This window comes from Canis lupus, chromosome 5 (genome assembly GCF_003254725.2).
Source record: "Canis lupus dingo isolate Sandy chromosome 5, ASM325472v2, whole genome shotgun sequence".
NCBI lineage: Eukaryota > Metazoa > Chordata > Mammalia > Carnivora > Canidae > Canis > Canis lupus.
The window spans coordinates 76,386,282-76,398,925 of NC_064247.1; the positions used below are offsets into that span (position 1 = coordinate 76,386,282).

The following is a 12,644-nucleotide window of genomic DNA, read 5'->3' on the forward strand; positions in this document are numbered from 1 at the left end:
TGGGATACTGTGTCTGGAGCAAGTGAGAGAATGGCTGTGGAGGCCAGTCCTCTCTGAAGCAGCAGCGTCCTGCCAAGTGGGCCCTGTTTCAGCTGAGGGGCTGCCTGCTGTGGGGTCCCCATGGCCCAGCCTCCACACTGCCTCCTCCAGCTGGCAGCCTCCTGCCAAACTGACTGGCTCCAACAGCCTTCCAACCAACTCCTTTTTGCCCAAGTTGGTCAGAGTCAATTCTTGTTCGTTGCAATGAATATTCCTGACACAACCATGATCACGCTTGGGTGAGTGACAATCTCCCTAACATGCAGACTCTCAGTTCTGATGATGAAAAAGCTGAATCAATCAGGGTATCTTTTTAAAAGGCAGCACAGGAGGATCACCTAAATATTTTTTTATCTAGTTTGAAATCTTCAGGGAAATATGCCCTTCCCTGACATTACAAGAATGTCTCAATTGGAGAACTGACATTTTAGAGACTGATTTTTAAAAACTGTAGATAGACCAGACCAGTGCAGTGATCATGGTCACTGACTTGGAAGCTAATCACACTCTGAGTCTCACCTGCAGACAAAGGCTTCAGCAGTCACTTCCAGTCACTACCAAACACTCTTCATGGGAGGACAGTGCCACTGTGCACAAAGCTAACACATCACGGTACACACATGATGTCAAATCGCACTCTTCCAAACAGAACCAGCTGCCATAACAGCATATCACTGGTTCACAAGATTAATGGCCTACTGTATTCCCACAGAGGACTCTAAAAGTTTGGTCTAGACCTTTCTGACATAAAATTTGCTTTAACACAGGTTTGAAGCTGTAAAACAGAACTCTTACATTCAGTAAGAAGATAGACATCTGATATTAAAAGACAAGTCACAGAAGAAATATGAATGGCCAATAAGACTACAATACAGGGAGACACCAGGTGGTTCAGTGGTTGAGTGCCTGCCTTTGGCTCAGGGTGTAATCCCATGGTACCGGGATTGAGTCCCACACCAGGCTCCCTGCACGGAGCCTGCTTCTCCCTCTGCCTCTGTCTCTACTTTTCTCTCTCTGTGTCTCTCATGAATAAGGGGATAAAATCTTCAATTAAAAAAAAAAAAAGACTACAATATAATGTTTAACTGAAAAAGATGCAATTTGGAATCTGATTACTTTTTTCATCTCTCAGATTACCAAAAATTAAAACAATACCGTTGGGGTAGCTGGCTGGCTCAGTCAATAGAGCACAAGACTCTTGATCTTGGGGTTGTGAGTTTGAGCCCCATGTTGGGCATAGAGATTACTTAACAAAAAATAGAATGAAAAAATAAAACAATACCCAATGTTGAGAAGACGCTAAAGAAATAAGCACTCACACACATGATTGGTGAGAGGGGATACCTCTTTTGGAAGATGATCTGGCAATACCTATCAGTTTAAAACACAGACACCTTTCGCTCAAATTATCAACTGACTACATCTACCCTTTGGAAATAGCAAGAGAAAACAAACATATACTGACAAGGGTCGGTGCTGCATCATTATAACAAAAAAAAGGGGGGGTGGACCTATAAATATCAGGTTTATATTTGCAGGTAGTGGGACCTGCATAAATAAACCAGCACACATATGGACCCTCTCTCTGTAGTTATAAACAGACTTAATTATGAGCTGATCTGGAAAGCCATCATAACACGATTTCATTTAACAATTACTAAGAATGTTTCTGTATTTGAGGAAACAAGAAATAAACACATATAGCAGAAAGACAATCCCCAATACAAAAGGTAGTACAAAGACTGTATGATACACAGTTAAATAAACAGCATCAACAAAACGACACGTAACTTTGGAGAGACAAGATCCGTGTGGGCAACCAGATCTGGATGAAGGACTGTGTGTCAGGATATTTAGGTACCAATCACACACGTCACTTCAATGCACCGTCCTCTGAGGATTAGCATGTAGTATCGGGAAATCCAGGCTGTACATAGGTCACTTGACTTCACAATGTCTCAAAAGCAGTCCACTGGCTGGCAGCAATCCATGCAGCGCAACCTGCGCATCCTGCCAGGTAACACAGTTCTCCAGCGGGGGACCCCACGTCCCCTTTCACCACACCACTGCTGAACTGCAATGGGGGTGACAGACGGAGGATGATCCCCAGAGCCCGCCCCCGCCCCCACCTCTCTCACTGCCCACCAGCATCAAAGAGACACCAGCCCCACTACGGGGCTCCTGACAGTGACCCAGACCTGAAGTGAGACTAACTTACCTTATGGAAGAGAGGCCTAGGACCCCTGTCCCTCTAGCACGCAGGCTGGGCTTGGTAAACAATGCAAGGCTCGGCAAAGCACCAGGGACCGAACCAGGGCACCCGAAGTCAGCAGTTCCAGCTCAGGGCCCCTTATGTGGACCCCCTTCTGACTCAAACTCTGCTTAATACCCGACGTGAGTACCTGTTGCCATCAAATTAAATCTAACCCAAAGGGACTCCCTCCCACATGTCCTGCGTGTAGCAGGCAGCAACCCTAACAAAAGCCAGAGGTGGTGAGGCAGCAGGAACTACTTTTACTATCTGCACCCAGAGGCCTTGCCTCTCAAAAGGAAGCCTGGCCAAGTCAGGCCCATCTACCAGGCGGGGACCAGGGCGAGGCAAGTGAGGCGCCCACTCTCAGGGCCAGCCTGGGAGCTCCGCTTATGTGCTCAACGGCGTAGGGCCTCTTCCCTCCCCACCTCTAGCTCCTCTCCCCACTAACACACCTACCCGATGCCAGTCTCTAGACATCGGGTCTTAATCTAGGATCTACGGACAACGTTACACTTCACCAGAGTAGGAATCATATGAAAGGGAAATGCCACAAAGCCTTAGTCCGTCATCAAACTTTCTAATAATTCAAATCTCACCTTCCCAATGAAAACTCTATCACGGGTCACATAATTTCTAAGTCGGCCAGCAAAGGAAACCACAAACTGTGCTTACGCTGGGGTCACATGGCAGAGCCGCTTTACTGTTCCTTGTCAGGATGGGGTCTAGAATTATCTGTGATCTGAATCATGCAGGTCTTCAAAAGAGCAATGCTGACGTAGACGAGCATCCTGAATTTCATCACTAGGCCCTGCTACTTCCTCAGGACAATTCCCGTGGCCACCAAACAGTTTCTCATCAGCCACGATGCTCGGTTTGACCCTGGGCTTCCGACCAATCCATCCCCTGACACACGCTGACAGACAGGCTCCTAACTTGAGATCGTGCGGGACCATCCCGTGGCTCCAGTCCTACTTAGCTCACGATTCCCTGGGTTTCCTTTCCTTAATGACACACATGAAGGAGTAACCTACGTTTAAGCTTCTTAGTCAGAAGCAGCCTTAAGAGCACCTGGTGAAACACCACGATTTCACCATCAAGCACCGAAACGGAAGTATTTCCTCGGCTTCTTCGTTCAGGAGCCAAACGTGGCCACTTACTGTATGTGCTCCAGGGAGTGAAAGAATAGGAAATGGGGCAGGAGACCCTCAAGATCCTAAGAACTACAGGCTCTGGGCAGTATCTGGGACGAGGACAGAATGCCCTCGACTGATGGGAAGGGGTGCCAGAGACAGCTCAACACGCTAACAGACTTGCCCAAGGTAAGACCACAGCGAGCGGCAGAGCCCAGGCTCACGCACAGCCTTAACCACCGAATCTCCAGGCAAACGTGGTGTCGGGCCACGTCAAGTGCTGAGTGCCAGACTCTGGGCACAGGCAGACCGGTAAGCGGGGGACTACCTGCTTACCTGTCTGGATGCCCGTTTCTTGCTCTAACTGCTGGTAGAGTTTGTTGGAATAGTCTGCCATCTTCTGCTCGATGGACAAGTGCCTGGCGGTGCTCAGGATGCCAGCACAGAACCTCGTAGAGCCAGCAGCCAGCCTGCAGGAGGCATCCAGAACACTATTAGGTAGACTCCCACACCTGTGAGCACAACTAGTTCAAAGATCCTCATTACGGCATTGTCTGTAATATCGAAAGATGGAAGCAACCTACATATCCAGCGACACGAGCGGGATCGAACAGTCTGGAGTTCCCCTCTACCCTGGGACGCTCTACACAGCCATAAAAAAAGGAACGAGAGGAAGCTTTTATGCAACACTATGGAACAATCCTAATGAAAAAGCAAGGGCGGGGCGACACTGTTTGAGGTATGCTACTAACTCGTATAAAAAAAGAGAAAAAAATAATAAAACAAATACCCAGGCACACATATACAAACTGACCCATACAGATTTGCTCATGTACATGGGGACTATCTGGAACGATACACAAGGAACTTAACTTGCCTCCAGCGAGGGGAACTTCCAGCTAGAAGTCAGGGATGGGAGGCAGACTTTTCCCTGTACACTCTTTTACACTTTTCAATCTGAATCGTGTAAATGTATTGCCTATTCAGAAATAAATACAACAGACGGGTTAAAGGTCATCCAATTTCTGGTAGGCAATAGAACAGAAGAGGGGCATTAGGGGAAGAGTGAAACAACTTGGGACAAAGTATGAACTTCAGTTAATAAAAAGGCATCCACGCTGACTCGTTCTATTTAACGGCGATCCCAGCCTCAGATGTTCATCCGAGGTGCGCACGGGGCTGAGGCATACGGGAGCGCGGCACCGCCTTCCCATTTGTCCTGTAAATCTACCGTGGCTCTAAAAGAAGCGGATTCAAGGACAAAAGGGAACAGAAATCAGGCGGGACGTAGCCGGTTTCATTTGGGCTCACAGAGGAGGCTCTTGAGGGTTTCTGTTGCTGTGTACAACAACAAAGAGGACAAGAGGGTATGGCGTGCCGTGACCCTGAAATGAAACACACCCTTTCTGGATACTTGGCGAGTCGGAACCTGCCACCTCTCCCAAAGCCAGAAAATGGGGGTATCACGTACTCCGAAACCGCGGACAGGAGATCTCGCTCTCTCTGGTTCTTCTCAGGCTACTTAGCGCCAATCATCAGTCAGGTTAGCTACTGGCAGGACAACGTGTGTGTGTGTGTGGGGGGGGGTGAGGGGAGCCCCGAGCCGCGTGCCCTCAGGTCCTTACCTGCCCTGCTCCAAAAGGACAATATCCTTCCACCCCATCTTGGAGAGGTGATAGGCCACGGATGTGCCCATGATTCCCCCGCCGCAGATGACGACCTGCGCCTGGGCAGGCAGGGCGACAGAATGCGCCTCGGCAGCAGACGCGCCGCTTCTCCCCGACGACCAGTTCTGCCATCCTCGGCCGGTCCTTTGTCTTCGGACCACCGACAGCAACCGGTGGAACATCACGTCCGTCGGCGGCCTGGGAGACGTGCTCTCACCCGCCTAGGGAGATCCCCGGCATTCACACTAGATGGAGAGAGCAACCAGATCTTATCCCGCTGTACTCAACGCACGGGATTAATGGGGAAACGAAAAGAAGCAACAAAGGAAGACAATCGTGCTTTCGGCGCGTGTCTGAGGCATCTGCACACTTCCAGACGCTTCACTAGCTGTACGCCCAGCAGTGGACAACGGGGAGGAGGTCCTCGCCTCTATGCAACTTTCGTCAGAGACACAGAGGCGGGGGGGGGGGGGGGGGGGGGGGGTTTGAGTGTGGGGGAGGGTGCCGACGGGCGGGGGGGGGGCGGCCCCCCTACGCTCATAAACCCTCATAAACCGAGGACCGAGGCCAATGTGCTGGAATAACTGAAGGCACCTGTAAGACAGGATGCTCGGGAGAAGGTGACCTTGGAAAAGCCACCTGACGGTGAACAAGAACCAGCTGTATGGTCTCCCAGACAGAGGCACACGCACGTGCCAAGGCCCTGAGGTGAGGCCGACCCCGAGGAGTCCGGGCACAGAAGGGAGGCCGGTGGGCCCACAGCACCAGGAGCGAGGCGGACATGACCCAAGACGAGGCTGGAGAGGCAGGCAGAAAGCAACGACACACGGCGCTCGGACGCCATCGTGACGAGCGGGGGCTTTGCTCCGAGTGCAGAGGAAGATACCAAAGCAGAGAATGGCATGACCGGATTTGCTTGTCCAAGATCAGTCAGGCTCCAGGGCGGGCGCGGACTCCACGACCGGAGGGAAGGCAGGGCTAGGAAGCTACTGCGCAGTCCTAGCGGCAGGGCCCGGGGGCTCCCAGCAGGATGGTGGCGGCGAAGTCAGAGCCACGACTGGATTATTTTCGAGGTGAAACAACAGAACTCACTTGCCGACAAACGGGATGTTAAAATGGGGCGAGGGGAGGAACAAGGACGGCGGCGGGGTTTCTGGGTTAAGTAACCGGTGCCAGGGACTACAGTGTGAAGGACCAGGGTTGGGGAGGGAGGCCGAGGAGGGCACAGGTACGCGTGCGCAGACAAGCAAACGTCCCCCTCTGAGGTGTCAAGGCAGGTCGCCTCGCGGGCTTCCGCGTGGAAAGGCCAAGCAGCAGCTAGACATCCAGGCCTGAAGCTTGGGGACCACATGGGGTATCTGGAGACCCGGCATGCCGGGCAACAAGAAGAACCCTGAGGCTCCCCAGCAGATACAGCTCGGAAAGAGAAGCAAAGTACCGGGCAGACTCACAGAGCGTCCAGACAAACACAAGGGGTTCAAGAGACGGAGAAGGAGCCGCTGCGAAGCAGAAAGAGAACTGGGCAGAGGGTCACGGAAGCCAAGAGAGAAAAGGGTTTCAGGAAGCAGGTTCACTACTGGGGGTGCCCAGGGGTGCAGCAAGATGGCCTAGTTCCACTGGGACTTGACAACAGAGGCCCTTGATGTCCTCAAAAAGAACAACCTTCACAGGAGAGTGCTCGGGATGAAACGCGGACAGGGCAAGCTCCAGAGTGAGGAGGTGAGGGAGCGCAGACTGCTCCTTCACATCCTGCTCTGAAGGGAGCAGAAAACCCAGCCAGAAGCAGGAAAGAATGGGAGCAGAGCAAGACTCTTCGCTGGCAAAGGCTCAGGCCGTGGACGCTGTTTCACTGCTGGTGGGAAGGGCAGGGGTGAGGAGGAAGGAGAGGTGGGGACAAAGAATGAGGTCCTGGAAGAGAAGAGAGAGAGGACCCAACGCCACAATGAGGGACGGTGGGCCCCGGGTCTGCACAGGCCCCGGGCTGGGGACTCAGGTCCATCGGGCCTCTTCCCAGAAGCAGGGGAGGGTCAGGCGAGGTGGGCTTCTCACGCACCCTCGGGTGTCACAGGCTGGGACCCTGCCCACGTGTCTACGAGACAATCAACACTGTAAGGCAGAGAAAGGAGAGGGTACAGGATTGGGCCACCGGGGAGAACTGTTCTCCCGGCAAAACGGAGGCCTGTCCAAAGTTCCAGAAACTGTAGTCAGACCTGCCTGGAGATGGCAGGGTCACCGAGCTTGGGAAAACAGAGACTCCAGAGCAGAGCCCTGGCACGCAGGGCGCCCAGCAGCATGCCACTCCCAGGCCGGGACCCACGGTGGGCCCCAAACAGCCCAACTAGCCCAAGGCCAAGGCCCGGGTGCCCGTCCACCACACAGGATCTCAGAAGGAGACCAAGCAGGCCCACTCGGGTCCCGAGACAAACCCCATCCAACCAGGGCTGATTACTGGGCTACCCTGAGGCAGTCACCAGGCCTCACGCCACCCCACCCCCCACCCCCACCCTCGTCCCTGTCCAGATGTCTCAAACAGAAGCCGCCACAGGGCCAGCCCCGGCCCACCGCGCTCGCCATCAGGAGGGAAGGCGGGCATCCTCCTTCTCCTCCCCTCAGAGGACCCTGCTCCTTCCCGGCTCTGGCCAGCAGGCACCCCTACCTAGCCCCGGGCCACCAAGGGTTCGGCCACAGGCAGATCTGAACCCACCACGCTGTTCCTCTCCCAACCTCAGACCCGGCCTCCTTTCTTCCTTCCTCCCATGCACATAACCCATCTCATCTCCCCACCCCCCCCGCCCCACGAAACTCTACCATCATCCCACTTGCATCTCTAACCATCTAACCATCTCTCCTTCCCTCAGAGGATCAAAAGTTCACGCCCGCACAAGTCCCCCAGAAACCTCTCCCTCCTTCCCCTGAGCCCAGCTTTGTCAAGCCAGCTCCTCTTCCACGTACCTTCGGGGTTCCCCTCTGACCCTCAGCGTTTTCATATGCTTGAGTCCTCCCAACCAATTTCAGAAATGGAACAAAAGCTCCGTAACAGTCTTCAAAGAATGATTTTGAATTTTAAAAATTCTGAATTATAAAAATTATGGTCTTGGCAAAAAAAAAAAAAACAAAAAAACAAAAAACCACACACACACATAGGAGATTATGATTTCCCGTCAGGGCACCTGGGTGGCTCAGTTGAGCGTCCGACTCTGGGTTTTGGCCCAGGTCACGGTCTGGGTGTCGTGGAATTGAGCCTCACAGCGGGATTCTCTCTCTCTCCCTCTGCCCCTTCTGCTCACAGACGTGCACTCTGTCCCTCAAATAAATAAATAAAATCTTAAGGGGCACATGAGTGGCTCAGTCGGTTAAGCATCTGCCTTTGGCTCAGGTCATGATCCTGGGGTCCTGGGATTGAGCCCCACATCAGGCTCCCTGCTCGGTGGGGATCCCACTGCTCCCTCTCCCTGTGCTGCTGCCCCTGCTTGTGTGCTCGCTCTCTGTCAAATAAATAAAGAAAAATCTTAAAAAAAAAAGCGCTTTCCCTTCATAGGAAACAACCAGTCCCAATGAGCTATCCAGATGTCCACCTGAGTGTCTCCACCTGTCTTGTGACCTTTCCTTACTCCTTAGTGATTGCAGTGGCCGGAGGTCATGTCAGAACTGACTCTTAATGTGATCTCACAACCCGTCTTTTCACTCGACAAATATTGTTTCTGTTTTTGTTTTTTTAATTCAAATTCAATGAGTTAACATGTACTGCTTATTGGTTTCAGAGATAGAAGCCAGCAATTCTCATCAGTCTTATAGAACACCCAGTGCTCATCACATGTCCTCCTTAATGCCCATCACCCAGTGGCCCCGTCCCCCCACCCCCAGCACTCCATAGCGCCTATTGCTCCTGCTACTCACACCCTCTTGCCCCGTTTTATTCGGACTCCTACTGCCCCCTGGTCACGTCTTCGCCGGCCTCTCTCCCCCGCCCGACCTTCCGACTCCATGTCCCTCGGGGTGCTCCGGGAGTAGCCTCTCCCCTCGGTCCGCTACTCTCCAGGGTGACTTCACCGCCTACCGTGACGCGTGGCCCCACCTCTAGTTGAACCCCGGCCGTGTCCACTTGGGTTCCCGGAGGTCAAACTGAGCACATCCAACAGGGACGCCCATCCTCCTCAATCTCCAAACCTGCTCCACTCCTGCGTCCCCAGCGACACCATATACGGGAACCCTGGGTAATACCGAGGGTTCTCATCTCCTCCACGCGGCCCGCCAGCAAGGAGCAACGCTTCCACACGCTACACTTCTCTCATCCCCACCGCAGCTAGAGTACAGGCCGCGCCCCTGCTCAGATTACTGCAGAAGCTTCCGTCATGACGGGGCTTCTGCCCACCGTTCTCCTCCCCACCCCCCACAATCCTGACAGGACTCTGAGCCGGTCTTCTCAAGTGAAAATCTTGCTTCACGCCCTTGCTTCAAACTCTTCAATGACCCTCTGATGTCCTCAGGAAAAGGCCATCTCCTTAACAGGAAGTGCAGGATGCTTCACCATCTGGCTCACTTGTCGTCCCTGGTCGGTCGGTCGGTCGGTCGGTCTCTCTCTCCCTCTCTCTCTCTCTCCAGACTGAACTACTTGTAATCAATTCCTCAAACGGGACAGGATTCTGGGCACACTGTTCCTCTAACCAAGTAGTCTAGTTCCTGCCACTCCCCCCGACCCTCAAACGAAGGTCATCCCCTCAGCTCTCAGCCTGTTTGACACCGGATCAGACCTCCTCTCCCCCAGTGCTGAGGCGGGTGACGCCTCCACATTCTCCCCTATCACCCGCACTTCTCCCAGCACAGAGCTTCCCGGGCTCTCTCGTGGTCTGTTCGCCACTCAGGGAAGCAGCGCAACAACCCAGCTGACCATGCAGGCTCCTGAGGCAGACAGCTGTGGGCCTGAAAACCTCCCCCACCTCTCATTGGCTCTAGGACTTTCAGCAAGTCAGACCGTTTCTGGCCCTTGGGCTCCTCATCCAGAAGGTGAGCTAGGACTACCTACCTCGCACACCTGCTGCAGACACTCCATCTGACAGTAAGGAACAACCCGGCGACTGGCACCTAAGAAGCACCCAGTAAGTGGTACTTTCTAGCTCCTATTGTAATGGAGCTCTCTGGGAGCCCGGACCAATTATATCATGATTTTCCCAGCATTCAGGGTAGGCACCCAGGAAATACACGTTGATGAATGGACAGAGAATGCACGACAGGGGAAAAAGCTCAATGAGGACTCGGAGGTCTCAAGGCCAGGCCCTCAGATTTGACGGGATATCTAAATCACGTGAAAGCATTTTAAAAAAGAAAATGGTACTATTTTCATAGGCAGTTACAATCGGCTTGCTAGATGCTGCTTCGTGTGTACAGCTGACTCAAGCCTCACAATCCTAGGAGGCAGATATCAGAACTTCTTTTCTACACTCCCGGAAGCTGAGACACAGAGAAGTACCGCATCTATGATTCTCGAAGGCCAGTGAGTGGCAGAGCCAGGAGTCAAACCTTGCCAGGCCGGCACCACCGAATCTACCCTAGAACGTTCCTCCCTGCTACCTTTCAAATAAGATCAGATGAATAAAGAAAGGGTAGTTGTGAGGACAGAACCACCAGGCACACCCCCTGGCAGGATAAAAGGAACTGCAAAAGTCCCAGAAGCAGCATGATGACAGATGAGGTCCCAGATGGAAGAAACTATGTTAAAAAGCCTCTGGCGATAAGAACCGAGGAGAGGATTCGTGACCTCGTGTGCATCGTGACCTTCAGAGAGAGAGTCACCGAAGTGGTGAGGGCAAACAAGAACAGAAGAGGATTTTAAGTGGATAAACAAAGAAGGAAGGCACCAGAGTATCCCTGTAGGTTTGGCAGCAAAACCAAAGCAAAGCTTGCAAGCAGAGGCGGGAAAAAGCCAGTAGAGAAGAAACTGAAGATGGCAAAGACCGAGAAATAAAAGATGCCACCGGGTTTACAGCACCTTTTACGGACGTTGGTGTGCGGCGGCACCTACCTTAGGTTCTATTTAAGTAACCTCTACACCACTCCAACTAACCAGCAAGTCACGTGCTCTTCCGACTGAACAAGCCAGGCACCCCTAAAATACACTACACCTTTTTAAAACTAAGATGACCCCACAATGTTTTCTACTAAGAAGAAAAACACCTGCCCAGCAACCTCCGTATGGGGCCTAGATACGCTCACACCAACAAGGGCGAGAGGACAGCTCCAAGGCCCTGAGTTGTTCCTCTGCATGGTCACGGCGCGTGTGCGAACGGGCCGCTGGGGACCAGGGGGCCCGGTGAGTGGGGGTCGATCAACATTCCCCCCACCTGCCTCAGCCTAAGAGCCACCTGGCACGTCTCTAGCCCAGGCTGCGTCTCTGGAGAGCCTGACCCTACTGGTCCTGGTGTGTAATCCTCAACAAGTGCCCCCAGGTGATCAGGCAAGTTTAGGAACTTAACGCAAATGCCCAGCGCCGGCCAAGTGCGCCCCGTGGCCCGGCTCCCGTCCCCCGGACGTCAGGCTTCCACGCCCCGGCAAATGCACTCGAGGGTCCCGGCGCTGACCTGTGTCCTTCCCGTCGGCCCCGAGCGGTCACGCGCCGCGAACACAGCTCCCTGCCCGGCCTACGCTTCTCCCGGTAACGCGGCCGCCGCTCTCCGCAGCCGTCCGCCGATCCGGGAAGCACCGGAGGGGCGCGCGTCTCCAGGCGGGAAGCGACTGCACCCGCAGGGGAGCCAGCCCCGGCGAGACCCGCCTCGTCCGCGCGAGGGGCCGCGCACCCCGAGGCCGGGGACCCCGGCGAGGTCGCCGCGGACGCCCGGAGGAGCCGCTGCGCAGGCCCGGGGCAGCCGGGCACGGGTTCCCCAGGCCCGGGACGCCGCGGCCGGAGGGGAGAAACGGGGCGGACCCCCGTCGGCCCGGACGCCCGAGGCCGAGGCGAGCTGGCGCAAGCGACGCGACCCGGGGGCGGCCGGGACCCCCCCCCCGGGAGCCCGGAGCGGAAGGGGGCCGCTGAGACGCGCGCGGAGCGGAGGCCGGAGCGGCCCCGCCGCCGTGTCCTCACCTCACGGGCCCCGGCGGGCTCCGCGGGCCGCAGCACAAGCCCCGGCGGCAGCGGGGCAGCAGCCACAGCAGTTGCCGGGAGCGGTCCCGGCGCCAGAACCGGGGCCGAGGAGGCAGCGAAGGGGGCGGGGCGGAGGGAGTAAAAAGTTCCGGGGAAGCCCGGGACCGCGACCTTCCGCGCTTTACGGCCCCCAGCAAGGGTACGCCGGCGCCCGGCCGTCGCTGCCGCGCACGCGCGCGCCGTGACGTCCCCGAGGCGGCCCCGCCCCTGCCACGTGGGGCTTGTTTGGGTCTCGCGAGGCCCCGCCCCGGGGCTCTGGGCAGCGCTGGGCCGCGGGCTCGCGGCTGGGAGTGGGGGCGGGGGCTGGGGCTCGGCCGCCCGCCCGCTTGACCCCGACGGGCGGAGCCGGGACGTCCGCCGTCCGCAGAAGGGCGCGCGGGACCGGCGGGCGCTCGGCGCCTCCTGGGCGAGGCTCTGGC

The 12,644-nt window shown here is 55.2% G+C and overlaps 1 protein-coding gene across 3 annotated transcripts in view; it reads right to left on the reverse strand.

Annotated features, from left to right (window-relative positions):
• PDPR (pyruvate dehydrogenase phosphatase regulatory subunit) overlaps nucleotides 1-12,316 on the reverse strand; it is a 36,497-nt gene extending 24,181 nt beyond the window's left edge. The window contains exons 1-3 of one of the 3 annotated variants that reach the window (XM_025426823.3): nucleotides 12,166-12,316; nucleotides 5,049-5,335; nucleotides 3,760-3,893 (exon numbers count right to left, since the gene is read on the reverse strand). In XM_025426823.3, coding sequence (XP_025282608.1) covers nucleotides 3,760-3,893; nucleotides 5,049-5,272 — 358 coding nt within the window. In that variant the 5' untranslated portion in view covers nucleotides 5,273-5,335; nucleotides 12,166-12,316. Of the gene's footprint in view, nucleotides 1-3,759; nucleotides 3,894-4,300; nucleotides 4,403-5,048; nucleotides 5,336-11,665; nucleotides 11,806-12,165 lie in introns of those variants that run through there. The other 2 variants (XM_025426824.3, XM_025426825.3) reach the window with 2 other exon arrangements.
• Between the last annotated feature and the right edge of the window lie 328 nt (nucleotides 12,317-12,644).